The sequence below is a fragment of the Salarias fasciatus genome, unplaced genomic scaffold, assembly GCF_902148845.1.
Source record: "Salarias fasciatus unplaced genomic scaffold, fSalaFa1.1, whole genome shotgun sequence".
In the NCBI taxonomy this organism is placed as follows: domain Eukaryota; kingdom Metazoa; phylum Chordata; class Actinopteri; order Blenniiformes; family Blenniidae; genus Salarias; species Salarias fasciatus.
Genome location: NW_021941398.1, coordinates 83023 through 105256, shown reverse-complemented (window position 1 = coordinate 105256; position 22234 = coordinate 83023). Strand labels below are relative to the sequence as shown.

General features: G+C 44.1%; 1 protein-coding gene across 1 annotated transcript in view; it reads right to left on the bottom strand.

Annotated features, from left to right (window-relative positions):
* pold4 (DNA polymerase delta 4, accessory subunit) overlaps positions 1 to 21742 on the bottom strand; it is a 36544-nt gene extending 14802 nt beyond the window's left edge. Inside the window, exons 1-3 of the mRNA XM_030087742.1 lie at positions 21631 to 21742; positions 5153 to 5268; positions 4832 to 4915 (exon numbers count right to left, since the gene is read on the bottom strand). Of these exons, the coding sequence (XP_029943602.1) occupies positions 4832 to 4915; positions 5153 to 5258 (190 nt within the window). The 5' untranslated portion in view covers positions 5259 to 5268; positions 21631 to 21742. The remainder of the gene's footprint in view (positions 1 to 4831; positions 4916 to 5152; positions 5269 to 21630) is intronic.
* Positions 21743 to 22234: the final 492 nt, after the last annotated feature.

The following is a 22234-nucleotide window of genomic DNA, read 5'->3' as shown; positions in this document are numbered from 1 at the left end:
CTGCTTTCCCCTCCTGAGGCGCCGGACGGTTTGCCAGAATTTCTTCGAGGCCGACCGATAGTCCTCCTCCATGGCCTCCCCGAACTCCTCCCAGACCCGAGTTTTTGCCTCCACAACTGCTCGGGCTGCAGTTCGCTTGGCCTGCCGGTACCCGTCAGCTGCTTCGGGAGTCCCATGAGCCAGCAAGGCTCGATAGGACTCCTTCTTCAGCTTGACGGCAGCCCTTACTTCCGGTGTCCACCACCGGGTTCGGGGGTTGCCGCCACGACAGGCACCGGAGACCTTACGACCACAGCTCCGAGCAGCTGCTTCGACAATGGAGGTGGAGAACATGGTCCACTCGGACTCAATGTCTCCAACGTCCCTCGGGACATGAGAGAAGCTCTCCCGGAGGTGGGAGTTGAAAACCATGCTGACAGAGGGTTCCGCCAGACGTTCCCAACAGACCCTCACAATACGTTTGGGTCTGCCAAGTCTGTCCAGTTTTCTCCTCCGCCAGCGAATCCAACTCACCACCAGGTGGTGATCGGTCGACAGCTCTGCTCCTCTCTTCGCCCGAGTGTCCAAAACACGCGGCCGAAGGTCAGATGAGACGACTCTGTCTCTTCCCTGTCTAAAATATTACTGCTATGCATCTCAGTTACTACCGCTTCTATGCTGGTGCAATGATGAGTATAACTCAAAATGGAAAGAATTAGAGATCAGAAGGTCAAATAAATTTCACTTGCAAGCGATGGTAGAGGATAGAAATCTTAGGCTAAAAATTGAAGAGGAAGGAGACTGTTGGATAAATTTCACTTTGGGAATCTGGAATAAGGTTGTGAATCTGACCAAAATCCAAAATATGCTATATTTATTTCAATGGCATACTTTTGACTCTGAGTTTACCCCTAATAGGAGCTATATTACTTTTAAATTTTGGGCAGAAAAGGGCCTGACAACATACTGGTCATTCACAAAAAATAACATTCAGGTGCATGACGCACTGTCACTACTGCAGAGGATTATGACATTCATTTTGGTCAGAGGAGAGCGTGGGTAGGTGGACAATGACCACAAAACGGTGAGGAAATAAAACATGTTGTGTTTGGTGTGAATAGCTTTGATATTTGGTGAAAAAGTGTGTGAGGAACGTGCAATCTGAGGTGCTGGCCGTGAATGTAAAGATCGGTTTTGGGTTTGTTTTGCCGCTGGCAGGAGGCAGTCGGCTCAGAGAAGATTCTGCCTGGTGTCTCTTAAAGAGCAGGTTTTCTAGTTTCATATGAGGCCCAATACGTTGGGATGGAGCCCACGGATGTCTGGTTCTGTTGCGTTTTGTGTCGGGAGGTGCGCTGAGGGGGGCGGTACAGTCTCCGTCGGGCCGAACGCGTTAATGCCTCGTTTTTATCATTCTGGCATAAAATTACTTACTTTTGGGGTTTTCTATGGATGTGGGACTTCTGTGGTGGTTTGTAGTACATTTTGCTGCAGAGGTATTGACACCTTGGGTAAGATCAATAGCTGTTTGTTTCAGTAACGGGCTTGTCTCCAAATGAAACAGACGGTATCTTGTAAATCACGTGATATGATAATCTCGGCTGTGCAATATCGTAAATCGGGATTATATCCTCAACTGCCACATCCCTACGGGCCGGTTTGCAACCCCAGAGATGACATTTCCTCAGCCATGCCAACTGAATGAAAACTGCTGATTCACTGTCATGGCTGGTGACTGGAGCTCATCTCCATGACACCAGCGGCGCAGCTGCATGTCATGGCTGATCTCAGCTCAGCTCACAGGAGTACGGACGAGTTACACACACACACACACACACACACACACACACACACACACACACACACACACACACACACACAGATTCGGCAGCAGGCTGAAGGCACAAAGCCACAATTTCCGTGGGAATTGTATAGTCCATCCGTTCTCAAACTGTGTTATGCGTACCACTGGTGGTACGTGAGCTCCCTCTAGTGGTACGCGGGGGAATCACAGAAATGTAGATATTCTTTGAAGATTAGTTAAAAGTCAGAATTTTCAGAAACAAATAATACCACCAAATACATAATGATTTCAAATTAAAACACATCAAATCCACTGTAATTCACATTCAGTTTTTCTCTTCTGATATAATGTGTTGGACTGCGACGTGGTCACGTTCAGTCACGTAGTAGCACGCACATACATCATCGACGATTAAACTAGCTTAACTTCACCGTCATGAGCGTGCAGAGGTAAAAAATGTGGCTCCAAACAGGAGCTATGAGGAAGAGAAGTGCAGAACAGGAGGAGAATACAACCAGCAGCCCTGCTGGAACTGAAGCTGACCACAGTGAAGCGAACACGAGGCTATCAGGTGGCTAATTAAGCAGCGTTGTCGAAACGTCGCCGGCGTATAGTGTTAGCAACAAACGACGCTGCAGGAGTACGCATGTGTGTGAGAGAGAGAGAGAGAGAGAGAGGGAGAGCTGCCCCTTTGTGTGTGACAGTTCTAGTGCCTTTACTAACTGTGGCTGACAGAACTAAACAAAAACATAAAGACCAAGACTATTAGAAATATACCTGCTTCATTTCCTGTGAGCATTGTCTGCATTTGAAAAGAGTGTTTTTTTTTTTTTTGTTTAAAAAGTTTGAGAAACACTGGTCTACTTATTTCTTTGCTGTCTTTCTTCTTCATAGTTCAAATCGCCTTAAATACTAAGATACTAAAACTGGATTATGTTGCATTCCTGAAATTTCACAAATTCAGAGTGGACATTTAAAGTTGCATTAAAGGTGCCTTAAAGAGTTTGCACGTTTTATGCGAAACAGCGCCCCCTGCAGGCCTTGGGCGTAATGCAGCTTAGTGAAAAACTTGTGCCTGTGGCTCCCGTGCACGGAAGAGGGGAACTCCTTCCTCGCTCGTTTAGTAGCGCTCCAGTAAGATGTCAGTGTCTTCTCCCTGGTGGAGTCTGTGTGGAGCTGCAGTGCTAGAAGCCAGTCTGTTCTGACTTCCTGGAAGATCCTGCTCAGCTGTTGCTCACTAAGCATCTGGCGGAGTAATGGCGGACAAAATGAAACCTAACCAGCCGGAGCGCGCATTACGTCATTCCTTTCAAATTCTCTCCAAAAAAACTCTGGAGCCGGACCGGCACTGTGACTTTCAAGTGACAGTTTAGTGTTGTTAGCAGTACTTGTAATGAATATGTCAGGGCACATTGTACACATAATTACAAATGTGTAACATATTTATGGTGGAAAATAAGTATTTTTAAAGTTGAAAAACTCCTTAATGCACCTTTAAATAAAGTTTGTGTTGTATTTTTTTTAGGGCTGTCAAAAATATCGCGTTAATTACGTTAATTAATTTATGTAATTAATCTGATTAAAATTTTAACGCAGTTTAACACATGCGCATCATGACAAGCCTCACCTCTACCAGCGGGTGGCGGTAGTGTACCCGCGTGGAATGCAAGCTGCCTGCAAGCTGCTGGCAACCGAAGAAGAAGAAGAAGCCTCACTCCAGCCTCCGCTCGTCCATGCTTCACAAGTACGTGTTTCCGCGTCTGCTTTGGAGTGTCCGCGCACCACCGATGCCACGCGCTTTCTCCCACACTACAATCTGGCTGCTGCGCGGACGTCCGCGGATCGGTCCAAGGACCCTAGCGGACAGGAATTCATGACGATTTTTACGTCACGCGGACCAACGCGCAGCGCACACCCACGCAGACATGTGAAGCTGGACGGGCAGCAGACAGGAGGCAGAGGAGGCCTGGAGTCAACTCATTTATCAAAACAGAAGAAGAAAGCAGTATGGAGGGAGATCAGCCGGCTGGCCCCATGGATTCTACTTGTTTGATTAAAAAAATGTTGAAGCAGTTTTCTGTTTTCCACACAAAAAGGAACACTGGCTAAGAATGCCCTGTTTAATTGTGTAAGAATAAAGTGTGGTATCTCTTAGTTTTACTTTTCTTGTGGTACTACATTTGTTACAGACCTGAAAACGTAACTCCTGCCAAAAGCCAACTTTAGAGGGACTGCAGAGGAGCGCTGCTCACACACACACACACACACACACACACACACACACACACACACACACACACACACACACACACACACACACACACACAGACGTTATGTTATGGTGTGCATGTTTTAGTTTTTTGACTATTTATTTGGAGCCTTAAATATAAAACACATCACGTGTTAAATATATATAATCATCTCCTGTCGTTTTTTTGTTAATGCAATACAGGAAAAAAGGGTATATTTTAGACATAGTTGGAAATCGCAATTATTTGTGATTAATCTGATTAAAAATTGTAATCATTTGACAGCTCTAATTTTTTTTTAATGATTTTCTTACTCAGTTTTTCCTTTATTTTTATACTTTTTATAGCCATTGAACTTTTTTTTTTTTTTTTTACATTTCCACATTTTTGTCTTTCTTGAACTGTTTCTGGTGGTTCACCAAACTCACATCACCTCTAGAGAAGAACCCTGAAGAATGCAGAACCCTGATTTCCTAGAAAAAAATGGCTCAAAAAATTGCACATCTTCATCAAATGGTGATAGCCAAGTGTAGCTGAGATTAGAGTAACTGTCAAGATGATTAAAAAAATGATGGAGGAAGATGACGGAGGACACATTAAGAGTCAGAGGAGATCATACCTTGGTCCTCAAAGTGATTTACAGACAGAGGTAGTACAGAGGGAAGGATCACTAAGTAAGAAATGTAAAGCCACAATGGCCACATTTACATGAGTCTTTAACTTCATTCCACTTTAAAATGATCTTGAATAAGTTTGAATAAATCTGTACCTGACTTTCATGTGAGTGCAGACACTCTCTTACCTGTGCAGGGGCCGAACCTCCAGTCCAGGTCAAACTGTCGAAGCTTCTGCAGCTGCTCCTCTGGCAGCAACTCACCATCACACTCTGCTCACGTAAAAAGAAAAAAAGATTAGCTCACTCTGCATCAGTGGAATGCCCCTCAGAAAAGAAACATCTCATGACCATCAAGAAAACGTATGTTAAATAAAAAATAAAATGATTATTGTCCCAACAGGATGAAATTGTAGTAAGTGCAGCAATGTTATTAACTTGCTGGGAGATTCACTGACAGGTTTAACTGCTGTCTTTGAGAGACTGAGCAGGCAGACTGTTCCTCCTCACCATTCTGAGGGGGAGGAGGAGACGGCTTCCTTTCTCGTTTGCCCCCTCTCCTTGCCTTCTTCACCACCTTGAACGAATCAGTGATCAGGCCTCGCTTCGTTGTCATGATGGTTGATCTAGAAAACACAAACATTCAGTGTGTTCTTTCACCATTGCTTATACTTGTTCATGTGGAATTATTGTTTTTCTTTGTAAAAGTGCCATGAAATGACTGCATACACGGGCGGATCTACCACGGCAGCATAGGATGCAATGTTTTTCAATGTGACAGTAGGTATGTAGTGTGTGACAAATGGAGAGAATGTCTGTTCTTATTGCAGAGAATGTTAATGGACAGGTTTCATGTTTCATGTTTCCAATGTGTAAGAAGATCAGATCATCTCGCTATATCTCACAACAGGTGAACGCCGGTGTCGTGCCAAAACTTGATTTTGCCAGAAAGTGATTTCCGGTCTGTGGAATCAGTTTTTGTCAAGCAAAATAAGCTAATATGACATTGTAATGTCCCTTTACTCATTTTTCAAGTGGTATAAAGTATTGGTTGTGTTCAAATGTTGTAAATCTGACTCTGCTGTGTTATATTGAATAAGTTTGGGGCAAAATATCCCTCTATATACAATACCAGAGGCATGAATCAGTTTTTGGCAAGCAAAATAAGCTGATTTTGACATAATGTCCCTTTAATCAATTTTCAAACCGTACAAAGCACGCTTGGGATCCAATTACTCTTTTGAGCGATCTAGTAATTTTGGTGCAGAAAAAAAGAAAACATAGAACACCTCGGTGACACATATCTTTATTGGCATAACTACAAGCCAGATTAAAATCACCATCTGGCCTATTTATCAGCGATATAAGGACGTACAGGAGGCTATCAAATGCAAATACAAATAAAAATTGTTCGATGATGATAAACAAACTTGTTTGAGCCTGATGAAGACTGCCGCAGAGAAACAAGCAGCGCTTGTCAGCTGTCCGCGGACCGGAAATCAGTTTTTGGCAGGCAATCACTTTTTGACACAACACCGGTGTTGTGCCACCGGACCAGACATCTTTTCCCACATCTTTACAACTTGTTGAGGTTCTACAACAGCAGTTACTTTTAAAATCTTTAAAGCTATAGTGCATAACTTTTAAATGTCTATGAATGTCCGTTGTAGCCAAGCCACTACTAGTGGAGATGACAAAATGCAGATTAAGCCGATAGACTCCTCTAACATGTCGCGGGATTTTTCAATATACTGTATATAATTATTGCTTTGCGTGTCGACCGGTGACATTTCCGTGCTGGCGCGCAGGAAATTACGCATTTTATTTCACAACAAGAAGGGAGGAGGAGGATGCACGGAGGGTCTCATAGCAACAGGCCTAGCTCAGGCAGAATGAGGAAGCGGCATGGCGGATAATCTAAAGAAATGGCCGAGAAAGAGTTTTTATTTTGCATTCTAAAAAAGAGAAAGAGAGAGAGAGAGTTCATGTGCGTGTATATCCTGGTGATTTCTTCAATAGCTTGTGTGTGTGTTTACCAGTCCTGCCGATGAAAAAAATGTGCACTTTTTTTCTACACCATATCATGGTACAGTAAATGCTGCAGCACAAGCACTGACACACTTTCTATAATTAGTGGGACTGGCATGGTGTTTTCCTACTTTGTGTGTAACACTTCTCTTTTCATCAAGTAGCAGCGACTGGAGACTAACGGACAACAAATGATTTCCGCTAAAGACCACTGGGTCTTTTCATCCACTAACCTGTCAGTTACAAATTAGCAGGCACCTCGTCTTCCATTTGTAACAAGCTACCGTATTTTCAGCACTATAAGGCTCACTGGATTAATATGCGCACAGTCAATGAATGGCTTTTATTTAAAAAAAAAAAAATCATACATGGGGCGCACCACATTTTAAGGCGCATAGGATGTATAGAATAGTATGAGAGAAATACATATTGGCAGTCTAGGTGGTTACATTCTCAGTTGAAATGTGTGAGTAAAGCGACATGTCAGAGCCAGTCTGACTGAGGATCGCTGCTCTTCACTGATGTGCAGCTCAGAGCGGCCACGACTGGTCGAACTCGCTCGGTCACCGGGGTTCAGCCAGCTGCCGTCTCCTGAGTGAAGTGTCCCACCGACCAGCCCCTCCCGGCGTCCCAGCGGGTGAGCTGCCGGGCGGGGGCCGGCCGTTGTCGGAGTCGCAGCGTGCAGGCTGCCGCCCGGCATCCAGCCGCTTCCCACGTCGGCCGGCTGTGCAGCCGCTCGCCGTGCTCCACGGTTGGGAGAGTGGCAAGGGCGGACTGGCCATCGGGAGCACCGGGAGGTTTCCCGGTGGGCCGCTGCCTCAGTGGGCCGGTCGGACCACGAGAAAAAAAAAAAAAAGTCTGACGCGACACCGTCAACAGCGCTGTAGTCCGCTCCACAGGGAGGCTGGGCTGTCAGCTGGACAGCTCCTGATGCCACAGGCTGGTTTACCTGGGATTGCTGCTGATAGCCAATCACATTTCATCCCCGCGGTGGTTAAGTCCCACCCACTCCCTCACTCTGCAGCTGCTCTCACCTGTCAATCACACACAGCCAGACGGACATCTGACGGCAACTTTGGATGGATGCAGGAATGCGCAAAATATGGAGAAAAACAAAACAAAACAAAATAAAAAGGTGGCGCTGAGAAGCTCAGGGACAAAAAGAGAAAATCCCTTCATGAGCGGCAAGTAAGTTATGTTTGGTACTTGTTGATGCTTTGATGAAAATGTCAATTTGGTTAAAGTGAGATAATTCAGCACAGAGACATTTCCTGTAGATGTGAGCCTGGCTGTGCTGTTGCTAATTATGATGGGATGGAGTCTTTCACCTTTGTAGCCACGTTGTCATCTGGTTGAAATTAACCTGTTCTTATCAATTAATTGACTGTAATACTTAATGACCATAAATTAATGAATTGTTTACTTGTCTGTACAAGTTCGCTATCAGAATAATTCAGTGATACATCCCAGAATTTATTATTTTTTTTCTTTTTTATGTAAAATACCTACTGATGATGATGCGTGATGATGATGATTACTGGTAAACTAGCATAATTAATAATATTAATCTCTTATCTAGATTAAATATAACCCAGATGTGGACAGAGAAGTGAATCCCAGACTTGTTACGGTAAGGCTGATGACAATAATGCTTGTTTGCCCAACCATGACCCACATGCACTAATATCAAATGCTGCTGATAGTAAACCACTAAAACTGCTCTAACAGTTCACACTGACAATCATTTTTGTAGTCTGGTGTCCCTGCTGCTGACACAGAAGGCCAAGGCCAAGAAGTCAGGTTCCCCCCATCAGTTGATTATTTCACAAGGCCAAAGCCAGACTTAGACGTCTTCCTCCATTTTCACCACAAGCAGAAGGCAGACAGCCCTGTAGTGCAGAGGCCATTTTGTTTGATGGAACAAACCAGAAATGACTGACATATAATGAACAAACCAAAACACTCTTCTGCTTTCTTTGCATGGCTTATGGTAATGTTGAGATAGCAGCTCCTTTATCACTGACGTGACCACCTTCACCCACGAACACCTGAGAGTCGATGAGCATGAGAGAAGTGACAGTCTCAGACACTGTGCCGAGGCATATTTTCTCAGGTCCTCCTAAAAAGACCATGAAGGACCTTGTCATGGGACCTCAGATGTCACTTCACAGACAGCAAGTCCACAGGAGGCGACAAGTGTTGGAGCGCATCATGGATGTGATGAAGCTCATCGGCAGGAGGGGTTTGAGCCACAGAGGAAAGCAGGCAGAAGCAGCACACACCTTAGATGATGAGACGATTGATCATGGCTGTTTTTTAGAGATCATTCTTTTACTTGGAAAATATGATGTCTGTCTCAAGGAACACCTCACTCTCAATATAGAAAAATCCAAACAAATCCATCAGTCTGACTCTGGATCAAGAGGAGGTCGAGGTTCCCTTGTCACTTTCCTATCAAACAACCATCAACTACATCATCACCACCATCCAATAGCCTACTATATGAAGGTCACCATCGGCACCGAAATCCAGGAATATTTCTATTCACACTGCTTTTAGCGTGTGACTTAGCTACTTACCAATCTTTAAATTAGTGAATGACTTATTGTTACAGACTCTTGAACTAACATTTACAATGTGACCTATTAGTTTTAACCCAGGTTTCAGGACGGGAGGATGTGTTATTATAGCTAATGTCATGTTTTGTCTCTCACCCATAAAGGCCGGCATGTGTTCCAGAGGAGACCCGGAGAGGACTGTGATCCACACTGTGGATGGTCGTGAACATTTTAACACAACTGACTAACAAAGGTTAAGGTATAAATAACTATAAGTTTTTATATTGTATTATTGTGTATAGTTGTTTGTATAATAGCTGCACAGTTTTTATTTTATATAAAGGATAAGTTATCATATGATTGTATATAGCTGTTTGTATAGTTGCTTGCTGTGTAGTTTATTTGTCTATAATATATATAGAAATAATATTTACATCTATATTGTTCATCTATTTTTAAATAAAACAAACTTTGTGAAATGAACTTATTGTTGTAATTAAGTTGCCCTCTAGTGGTTGACTCATGGTATAGACAGGTGATGTCACTAACAGACTGGCAAATAGGGAAGCTAAATGCTATTGTACCAACATGCTATAAAATCATAATATACCTGCAGTAATTTTACAGTAAGCTACTTAAAGCTTAAGGTTAATTATTAATATATGATTGTGGTCCAAATTGCTTCTTTTTTCAGCGAGGAACTCAGGAACATGAAACTTGTGTTGCTGGCTGGTTGGTGCCACACTACGCATGAAGTGGGCCGGTCTGTCCATGTCTCCCGGGCCTCTTTTACAACCCAGTCCACCCCTGGAGAGTGGAGAATGTGCCTGAAGCTTCATGTGTGCCGTTCTGTTTAAACTAGCTAGCTTAGCAGCTTAGCAAGCAGGGGTTGTTTGCTCATGTGATCAAGGTGATTACCATAATTCCCACAAAAAAGGTGCATCGAATTATAGGGCGCTCTGTTTTAGTTTGAGAAAATTACAGGCCTTTACGTGCGCCTTATAGTGCGTAAAATACGGTGTTTGCGTTTCTGTGGAGAAAAAAAAAAACAAAAAACAATAACTACCTCTTCGAAAGAGCCCACTTTTTTTTCACGAGCTGTCCTTATTCACACAGAATAAAAACCAACGGTGATTCGCGCTGTGGAAACACAGATCGCAGTGGTTGGGGGGAGAGGGGGAGGAGGGACACCGGGGACACCTGGGCGTATGTCATATGGAAGTAGGGCTGCACGATATTGGAAAAAACTGACATTGCGATTTTTTGGGGGCTTGCAATATATTTTGCGATATTAAAAATAGAAGAATTTTCACCAGATGACCTGAATAGCTCTATTTAGGGAGATGGCCACTTGAGAGAAATACGTGGTGTTTCATACCGCTTGTCAAGCGTTCCGATCATTTTTTTAAATCTCTCTTTAACAATCCACGGTGTTCAATGGCACCATGTCTTTCGGCTCGGTAAAAAGTTATTGGATCCGTGATTTGGAGTTCCTACCATACGGTGTTATGCCGGCGAAGGCTTCTGTAATTGTTTTTTGAGAAGATGAAGTTTCACCTGGGGTCTTGTGATGGCGTTTCAAATGGTCCAACAGGTTTGACGTATTACCTCGTGTTGAGGCAACCACGGCGAGGCACTGTCGGCAGAGGACGTTGTTTTGCTCCGTATCGTCTTTTTTTATAGCCGAAATACATCCAAATTTCACATGTTGACCTTCTTTTGGGGACTAAATCCTTCGTCGTTTCCTCCTGCATGTCGCCTGTGTTCAGAGTGTAGCCGCCCCCCCTGCTGTGGAGGAGGGAGGGGGGGCCGGTGAGTGCCCAGCAGGATGGAGGGAGAGAGGGTTATGCGGCGCATGGAGCAGCTTGCTGCTTTTACGAAGCAAAACAAAAGTTAAAAATAATGATAATAAAAATATTGCACCTCCTGCGATGTGACTATTGCACATGCACACATTGCGATGGCGATGTTCAAACGATATATTGTGCAGGCCTATATGGAAGCGCCGGCTTTATTGTTGTAGGAACGCAGAATTCCGCTAGAGGGCGACCGAAGTTACGCATTATAGCTTTAAGTTAGCATAAAATTTTGAGTCAGCAGCTATCGTAATTTTGTGGTTTTGCTTTAAGGATCCGTTCTTGTAGGCTCATTTTGTCACTATAACACAATGTGTTGTACTAAAATAATCCTGTAGCTCTTTAACACACTGCAATGCCTGCAGTCATATCTTTCAAATCGTATGCAGTGTGTCAGAACAAATAATGCTCTGTCCTCTTTGAAATCGTACACAACTGGGGTCCCACAGGGGTCAATTCTGGGACCTCTGTTGTTTCGTATCTACATTAATGATCTTCCGACAGTGTGCAAAGATATTAACATCATCATGTAACCGGATGACGCAGTCATTTATGTACATGGAATGGAGATGGAGCAAGTGGCATCCAAAATGTCTTCTGCAATGAACGATATACAAAATTGGTTCAAATCCTCTTGTCTAAGACTAAATGTTAAAAAGACAAATGGAATGTTTTTCACAAAATCATACAAACCCAAGAAAATGTCTGACATTTTTGTTAATGGAGAAAAAATAAGCATTGCAACAGATCTGAAGTATTTAGGCGTCCATTTGGACCAAACTTTAAAGGTCCCATATTATGCAAAATCCACTTTACAATGGTTTTGTAACAGTGATATGCGTCCTGAGCCTGTGCACAAGCCCCCCCAAAATGAGAAAAATCCATTCTCTCCTTCTCTTGCTTGCTCCACCTTTCTGAAAATGTGTGCTCAAACGCTCCGTTTTGAAATTCCCTGGTTTATGAGGTCATAAACCCAAAGCGCTCCTCCTCGGGTTGGTAACACCGCCCACACTCATGTTTATTCAGCCCCCCGGAAAACGCTGCTGGAACATGCGAAGCCCGGCAGCTGCTCTGTTGTCGGCTGCACCAGCCAGCACCACAGTCCGTTTTGCCTCCTTTGTCTGAGGGTTTGAGGGCCCAGTGGATCAATTTCATTTTCGAGGGAGATGCACCCGCAAGAACGCCTAAGAAGTTGTGTGTGTGTGCTCACCACTTCACTCCGGACTGCTTTCACAACGAGGGCCAGTTTACATCAGGATTCGCCAAGAAGCTGAAGCTAAAGCCTGGATCGGTTCCAGCTGTCCGCGACCAAGCTACAAACGTGGAAGCTGTAAGTTTTACCATGTTATGTTGCTTTACTATATCGTCCTTCCGAGTGTTATAGCCTGTAGAAAGTGGTTTTAGCATGGCAGCTAACGTAAGTTACTGTTGCTAACAGAGTCCTCTCCTCACATTACTTTAAAGCAAACCCCGATTAAAATGTCTATTATCTCTACAAATGTTGTCGCTGATGTCTACACTTAAAATACGCTGTTAGAAAAGTATAAACATAATGCATAAGTTATAAAATGCCACTCGTTTATAGGATTATTGCTTACATGGTGGCGGCCATGTTTTGGCCGCGCAATGCATTCTGGGAGTGATGACGTCAGGTAGTTGTCTTCACCGAGCAAAGCCACAAACTACTCACAAAGTACTTCTCTCGTCAGCTACAACTGAACAAAATGCCACATTGCGTCGCTTTTGGATGTAATTTTGAAAACAAGGGAAACAAAGGAAGTGTGGTGAGCATCCACAGCTTTCCTAAGGAGAGAAAATTAAGAAAAGAGTGGGAAGATGCTCAGCCCTGCGACAGACTGGCGACTTGTCCAGGGCATACCCCGCCTTCGCCCACAGCAGCTGGGATCGGCTCCAGCCACCCGCGACCCCGAAAGGGACCAGCGGCAGAAAATGAATGAATGAATGAGTGGGAAGATGCCTGTGGGAGAGTTCAGCTCCCCATACCTGTACTCAGAAATCACGTTAACTGCATAAAATAATAATATTCTAACATTAATTCACAGAACAACTGTTACTAATTTCTGATTGTTTAATACAATTAAAGGTTAAAAAAATAAGTAATTTAAAAGAGCCGCAGATCTGCTGACGCAGTGAATCAAACCCGCCTCTGACAGAAAGTTGTTGCATCTGAGATTATTCATGAAGAGAGTAAGCAAAGGGCGAATCAAACATGTCTAAAAGACAGTTAAATTTACTGTCATTTTTTAAAAAGAAGGAAGGGGAACGTGATGATGACTCAAAACGAGTCCGAATAACACCAGCAAGTGACGCTCAGCTGAAACAGGGAGGAGGAGGAGAATCCGGACATGGCCTGATGTGGAGTGTTCTGGACTGTTAAATATGGTGAGAACACTGTTATTAGGCCGCCGTGCCAGATTTTAAATGATAACAGAAGATTTGTGTGTGCTCTCCCGGCCGTGTGCGTGGCCGCTCTCCGGTATGTTATATATTTGCCGCCCCCCCCCCCCCCCCCCCCCCCCCCCCCCCCCCCCCCCCCCCCCCTCCCGGGCTGAATTTCCCACAAGACGTCCGGGTTTCTGCAGACAGCCTGAAAGTTTGGATGCGCTGTGATACAGGGGAGATCTATGGTAAAGTAGAGAGAGCAGCCATCTCCGTTTGTCATTTTTGTGTTAATTATGTTAATCGTGACGATATAAAGTAAATAAGTACCATGAACAGCAACAGAAAGAAAATTGAGCTCTTTGCAGCAGACGCTCTCTCTCGGTCGCCACTGGGAGGCAGCATCCACAAAGGCACCAGCAGCTGTCTGACTCTCTCTTCCTCTTGATAGCGACCATTTTTATCGTCATCTCCTCTGTTACTTTCATTTTCGTCCTCGCTCTGTATTTGGTTTCGTGTTGGTTCGAATTGAAAGGGTTGAACACTCATGCTTATAAAGCTGTGAACAGATCACTCCTAAAAACACTGCCGAGAGGTGAAACAACTTTGTGACGTCACTACCCAGAATGCTTTGCAACGTGCACAACAATGGCGGCCTCCGTGCGAAATAAACTTTGTTAAAATATAGTTAACTGAATTTATATATATTTTTAAATTATTCATAGATATGTTACTGACAGCAAGCTGAACCACATAGAGCAAATTTATCATTATAGTCGGGGTTCATTTTAACACACAACGGTAAATAATATCAGGGGACGTTGAAGAGAAGACGTATCAGGGTTTCCACCAGAGAGAGAAAAAAAACTGTCCGACAGTCGAACACGGCAGTGTTAGCAGCGTTAGCCGTTAGCAGCGACACCACCCCCCCCCCCCCCCCCTTTTTTTATTTCCTGAGGAAGCACTGCCATATGAACATATATTTCATGTAAAACGAGCATTATATACGTAAGGGATAATGTATGGACGATGCGGACGGTGATAATGTACACCTCAACAGTAGGGATGGGACGAGATCTCGTGTCACGAGATCTCGCGAGATCGCAATGCCGCGAGATCTCGCGAGATGGAATGCCGCGAGATTAAGTACGTTTATATCAAGGCAAAAACTCTTTATTAACTGGAATATTGACGGAATGATACATTACAAGGCGCACAGCCATATAAACACGTGCAAACCCCTGAATATGCTCATATTCATATTTAAAAACCCGGTCGAAAAGGACATGAAATACTGTTCTGCGCATGTTCTATCTGCAAGGAATCTTGGTCTTTTGAGTCCACAAACTACTTGTGATACAGTTTAATTGATACGACGTAAAGAAAATGTGCGGAAACGGTCGTTCAGTTCTTCTCTTTTATTGAAAAAAACGGTGCATCGCATCAATGCACATTTTACCACGTCTTACCGGCTCACACTCTGTTTCTAACAGCATGCAGAGAGAGCCTGCAGCGGCTGCGGCGCCCTTCTTCCTCTGTGGTGTCTGTGTAAGGGCCTCCACACACTACAGGATAATCGGGCCGAATTTTGCCCCGATCTTCTCCTCCCGATCGAGGCCGACAGGGTCCGATTGTCGGGAGTATGCAAATGAGTTCGGGTCCGCTCTTCGTGTAGTGTGCGGTGTGTTCCGAGAGATTGTTTCCGGTCGGAGCCTCTCGGGAGGCGTCGGAAGGGGAGATCGGAGATAATGAACATGTTCAATATTTCCGATCGCAAATCCTGTAGTGTGTGGAGCTCCGAGAGGCGCCGATCAGCTCTGAGTAGAGCTGTCCACACCCTCGAAATAAAGCACTCTGATTGGATGAACAGCTCCGTCTCACCAAAAAAAAATCCCCCCGCAGCTGTCAGAGCTGGATGAATATATGTCTGTGAAATATATTCACTAGGGATGGGACGAGATCTCGTGTCACGAGATCTCGCGAGATCGAATGCCGCGAGATTAAGTACGTTTATATAAAGGCAAAAACTCTTTATTAACTGGAATATTGACGGAATGATACATTACAAGGCGCACAGCCATATAAACACGTGCAAACCCCTGAATCTGCTCATATTCATATTTAAAAACCCGGTCGAAAAGGACATGAAATACTGTTCTGCGCATGTTCTATCTGCAAGGAATCTTGGTCTTTTGAGTCCACAAACTACTTGTGATACAGTTTAATTGATACGACGTAAAGAAAATGTGCGGAAACGATCGTTCAGTTCTTCTCTTTTATTAAAAAAACGGTGCATCGCATCAATGAACATTTTACCACGTCTTACCGGCTCACACTCTGTTTCTAACAGCATGCAGAGAGAGCCTGCAGCCTGCAGCCCTTCTTCCTCTGTGGTGTCTGTGTAAAATAAGGTTGAACATGCAAACAGCGCACCTAGTGGCATGAAGTGCAAATGCAGTCATGGCGTCGTCTGTACGCTGCGGTTTGAATGGGAATAGGGGAACTAGGCGGCCGCCTCGGGCGCAGTGTAGAGAGGAGGGCAACGTGGCCGTACAAGGGGCACTCCGACCCGACACTCCATGCTGCGACGCTGCATGTGAGTACCGCGCTGCGCCCCACACCTCAGCACCAACACCCCCCCCCCCCCCCCCACCCCCCCCCCCCCCCCCCCCCCCCCCCCCCCACCGGTCTCGTGTCGTCTCGATCTCGTGGACTCAATCTCGCGAGACATCTCGTCCCGTGAAATTTGTGTCTCGTCCCACCCCTAATATTCACTATATATGACAGTGGAACAGAAAAGCCAGAGCTCTAAACTCAGCTGTACAGGAAGTGATGGTTCATCCTGTCGCTCCTGGATGAACTGGATTTCCTCCATTCAGACCCAAACTCCGATCTAATATCCTCATCTCCGCCAGTCCTGCAATAGTCCCAATGTTTTAATTAATCTCCGTTATTAACCATCACGGAAGAATGGGGAAGAAAAAAATAATAATAAAAGAAAAAAAAAACTTTCCACTGATTCCGTGCCCTCAGAGACAGAGCGGACTATAATGAAACTTTCCTAATCAACGTATTTTTACTCTGATTTAAACTATCAAATCTGTGGACATAAAGAATGATTTAAGATATTTGATGATTTAAAAAAGATTTTAAAAAGTAGCTTTTATTTGACACGGTCTGCTAATAACTTTATTCTACTGCTGCACTCGGGACTCAAAAGTAAAAAAAAACAAAAAAAACACACAAACAGATTAGCTAATAAGCTGAATTATTATTAAATGTAAATTATAATAAAATGATCAGAAACTATGTTTCCCTCTTCTGTACTGGAACATTTACATTTTCTAACAAGGTGCTGACAGTCCGTGCTCCGTGCGCACGGCGGGGGGGGGGGGGGGGGGGGGGGGTCTGCACTGAAGGAGCGATACCGATGTGAATGAATGAACTGAGGGAACGAATGAGTTCTCCACTTATTGAAAGTGGAGATGAATGTAAAAACAGCAATGAAGGGAAACAGCACAAAGTCACGTCGGACGACGCCAGATTTGGGGGAGTGAGGAGCCGATTCTCGGCTTGAAGAATCTGCTGGTGTGTGTTCTGCTCCGGAGCGACACACACACTAGAAGATCAGGAGAGGAAGATCGGGTACGATCTGTCCTCTGCTGTCGTGTAGTGTGTGGTGTCTGAATCGGGGAAGATTGAAAAAATCCTGTAGTGTGTGGCCGGCTTAAAATAAGGTTGAACATGCAAACAGTGCACCTAGTAGCATGAGGTGCAAATGCAGTCATGGCGTCGTCTGTGCGCCGCGGTTTGAATGGGAATAGGGGAACGAGGCGGCCGCCTCGGGCGCAGTGTAGAGCGGAGGGCAACGTGGCCGTACAAGGGGCGCTCCGACCCGACACTCCATGCTCCGACGCTGCATGTGAGTACCGCGCTGACACCCCCCCCCCACAGAAAGAGGTGGAGCGCCAAGGCTCCAAAGCGACTCGAAGCATGGACGACCTTTAAACGCCCTGCTGAGCGGCTCCATGCTGCTGCTCCGACATTCCGACGCACCACCATTTAGACACATCACCATTCCGAATTACCGCTATTCCGACACGCAAACGTCCCACCATTCCGACACGGAAATGTGCGCTCAGCTGAGTGACTGACTCGGCACAGTCCGGTGCTTAACTGCAGATTTACAATAACAGCAAATTCTCATCTAAAATGTAAAAAAAAGCTACAAGATTTAGATATAATTAACAGTCCTGTAGGCTTCAATCATCTCATTGTTTTTTAAATTATGTCGAGAGTGAGCGCGCTGGTGATCTGTGTTCTGATTAATTTCCAAAATAAAGTTTTAGCTTCTGAAATCCAATTTTTAAACAGTTCTGATGGAGCTTAATATTTATCTGGATGATGCGGCTTCATACTGAACCATTTCATTGTGAATCTGGACGACCCGCGGCGTCTGGAGATAAAAAATAATATTCAACGTAACGCCGGTTTTGTGCCACATGCGTCAATGCGCACAAAGATACACACCCTCCGACTGTACAACATGAGGCCCTTGAAATCAGTGAGTTAAGGAGTCATCTGCAGCGCCGTCATTGATGTCCGTAATATAATGCCAGCTGCAGGAAGACGCACGGCTCTGTGGAGAGCTTCGCTCCAGCTGGGGCTTAAAAAAAAAAAAAAAACGATAGTATTAACCGGTCAAAGTTCCTGTTATCGGTTAGCGGTTAAACGGTTAACCATGTGCATCCCTAATTCAAACTCTGACATTTCCTTTGACTCTGTCAATATGATTCTATGACAATATGACACGTTTCGCCGGCGTGCCAGATCCTTCATCGAGCCTGCAGTCATTCGCCACTGGAAGACACTGCAGGATGTGATGCTGCAGCGGCTCAGTCAGGACGACAAAGTAATCGTTGTGGCGACATGAGGGCAGACTCTCCAGGTTTTTATATTTCACTGAAATTAAAGGTAAAATAAACTGGTTACATAGAAATTGTGTGATTGTCTAGCGAAAAGTGTCTGTCAGCGTTAACATCTTTGATTTTCTTTCCTGTACTTGCAGACTCTACCTGGCTGCCATGTGTTATAATGAAAACGCCAACCGACCACAAGCCAAAACGAAGGTGTGCCCCTCTTCAAGGTCCACTTTCCAAAGGCCATGAAGGGAGGATGCAGAGAAAACAACTAAAGACAGAGCCAACGTTCCGTGTCATATTCTTTTATTAATTTTTTTAACCGAAGCATATGTTTTGGGAAGAACCTTCAACACACCAAAAACAACCTTGTGAAAACAGTGAATCAGATAAAGTGCCAAACACCAGGACGTATTTAGGAAAAAACTCTGTCATTGTAAAATTAAAAAACAAAACAAAAACAACAGTTTCTCTGTGCATGTCTTTTCTAAAACAGGGTATGTTGCTGAGATGATGGACCTCATTTTTGAAGAAATCTTCAAGGATCCGGCTCCACACACAGAGGCAGTCCTGGCCATCCCCGTTCCAGAGGACCTGACTGCACAGTTCAGCGGCCGGACAGAGGAGGTCACCGCCAGTGGCTGGCCCCGTGGTATGGTCATATGTAAAGTGTGTGATCTCAATAAATGCTTGTCTACAGAAGTGACTCTGTGATTACATGAATGCTGTACAGACCAACGACTTTTGGAAGAAATATGCAGTTTTAAAAAAAGCAAAATGAATTCACATTCATCACGTTTTGTTACAATTGTAAGATTATGTAAGATTAAGAAGCAAAGTAAGACTACATCTTTGATGTAGATACAAAGCATAACATACTGGTGTATTCCTCTCAGCCGTGAAGGACCACAGTCAGCACCATATATTTGGCAGGCATTCTGCAGAGAGTACACACTGAGGCAAACAGGCTCCAACCCAGGATGGTCCACCATACAGGACGGCTGCTGCTCCACCTCCCGCAGCCGTCTGGTGACCTACAGGGAGTTACAGAAGGTAAATGTATGGACTGTATTTATACTGTAAATGTAACATGGAGCCTGATCAAGACAAATTATTTTCAGTTTGGGTGTGGATGAAGCTACCTGCGGTATCTCCAAACAGCAGATATTCTCAGCTTCTGTGGGCATGGTAGCTCAGTTTCCACAGCTGCACCTGTCCAATGAGAAAAGTGAACATTTCAACAAAAAATGAGTGGACAAGCAGAGGTGGATCAGAAGTAACCTGAGCCTAAAGCCACTTCAGGTGCAAGAAATATCTCATTTATAGCATGTGACTAATATGGACATGGAGAACAGTGTGGCTTACACAACACTGTGCACCGACTCCAATTATGAAAACTGACTAAAAGATTATTGATACAGGCATATTTACGCTAAATTAGTACATAATGTGAAAAAGAAATGGCAGGGAGCTGTTATGACAAACGACTCTGCTCTAAACATCACAAAACAAGATTTTTTCTGGCCTTCTTTGTCAACAGACAGCGGAGGCTAGTAACAGTCCTCTGACGACACCTTTTCTCCGTAATCTGCAAGAATACAGTCATGAGAGATAACTATCAGCTTTTCACAATCGTGCGCATCCAACAAAAGAGCTCCAAGTAACGAGACGACAGCGGAGATGTAACCGTTAGCAGGAGCTAACGTGACCTAGCTGCATAAGTTACTGTGCAACAACACACACAAAAAAAGTTAAAAGAAAAATATCAGGGACACATACTATCGAGAACTTACTGTTCAGAAACGTCCTGCTGCAGCCGCAGAGTTTGGATTTCTTCAGGGGCCTCTCCTTCTGGGTCAGACTCTGGATCAAATTAGTACGGTTGAACCACAGAGTTCGTAGCAGACATGCCGCTCTGCGTGTGTCAGCATTACAGCGTGATACCAGAGCGAGAGCCACGCCCTCTCCCATATATGGTGTGCAGGAGGCGTGGTCAGAGAAGTCATTAGAATGTAAAGCTACAGACCAGAAACGGCCTGTTCTCAGCAGAGCTCAGGAGAGGGGACTTCAGGCTGGCTGAAGTCCAGGAAAAAACTGGATTTTTAGGCAAAAAACATCAAATAGACTGGTGTTGGACCTCTGAGACCCACTGGAACTTGCTGAAACTTAGCATAATATGGGACCTTTAAGTTTTAAGAAACATATAAAAAAACTATGCAATTCAATTAAGTACAATATCTCCTCCTTTAGACAGAGGCAGAGACATCTTTTATATACTTTAATGCTATGATCATTCCTCACATAACTTATTGCCTGTCTTGTTGGTCTCAGGCCAATGAGACCACACTCAAACCTCTCAGATCCGTCTATAATCAGGAACTAAAGGTACTGGACAAAAATCCTCTTCGTTATCATCATTGCAATATTCTCTGTAGGTATAAAATACTAAGTTTTGACAATTTAATTTCATTTACAAACTTAAGAAATATCTTTAAAATTGTCAATAACATTGCTCCACCTCTTAACTTTACTCTACTAGAAATCTAAAGAAATATATTCTTGATAACCAACTGTGTCAGCATCAGTCCGGTTGATTTTGTACATAGGATTTGACACTGATGTATATTAATTTTAAATGAACTAATGTATTGTGTTTTGTAATAGTTTTTAACATTAACAGTTATGTAATTGCACTGTTATTGTTGTGAACCTGCCCAAGGACTGCAGATGGAAATTAGCATTTGCTAAATCTGGCACAAAGCATCTTTTCTATTGAAAGATGAATGTATTTGTACATGGTCCCTGTCAAATAAATCAATAAACTAAACTAAACTACACTAAACTATGGAAAATATTTATGTCCTCTTTGTCCAATGTTTTTATGGCTTATTTCCCTGTTTGTCGCCACGGGTCTTTGTGTTTAGCCATCGACTTACTAATCTAGATGTCCAAAAACGATTGTGACTTGATCGTTCAATCCCTGTGGAGCAGAATTCTAGCGTTGGCTTGTTTACCCACTGACAGAAAACGAAAGCTGGTTGAGTGTCTGCTGTTGCTGCTGGTGCAGTAGAAATCCCAACAGGTCAATACAGAGCTTTCTGATACTGATGAAGTGCTCAAGTATTAATGTACAGAGTGAGCCAAACACTGTCTGTTTTCAGTAGATTTACGTAGACACGCGGGCGTTTAGCGTCAGTTTTTATCAACACGGGAGAGTCTGAACGTACCTGGTCTTGAAAACACAAAGTCCGAGGAGCCAATCACACCGTTTGATCACCGTTTTTACTCCTTTTCCTGAAACTTGTTTCGATCTGCGGGACGATAACAACACCACCTTCTTCTTCTGGTATCACTGCGGAGAACTCAGGGGTGCTTCAGCCCTCTGCTGCCCTCTGCTGCCCCCTACCTTCCCGCCGGGTACTTCAGCCCTGATTTGAATCTGAATTTACACGGTTTAATTTGAAATGTTTAATTTAAATGGTTTAATTTGAATGTGTATCACAATAAACTCAAAACTATATTTCAGTCAATTGATCTCGAATTTATTGTTGCTTTTCAGGTCCAATTTTCTCCATTCAAATTCAGTTTTTCTGTTCGTGTTTTTGAAAGTTCACCCAGGCTTTTATGTCTTAGGTTGATTAGCGTCTGACTTCATAGATATGCATACCATCTGAATAGCAATGGAAGTTCATGAAGTCCATCCATCTCCTGAGAGACAGTCTGTCCAGCATGTTCTAGGTCTTCCCCGGGGCCTCCTCTCGGTGGGACATGGCCAGAACTCCTGACCAGGGAGGCGTCCAGGAGGCATCCCCTTTCTTTTTTTCTTTTTCT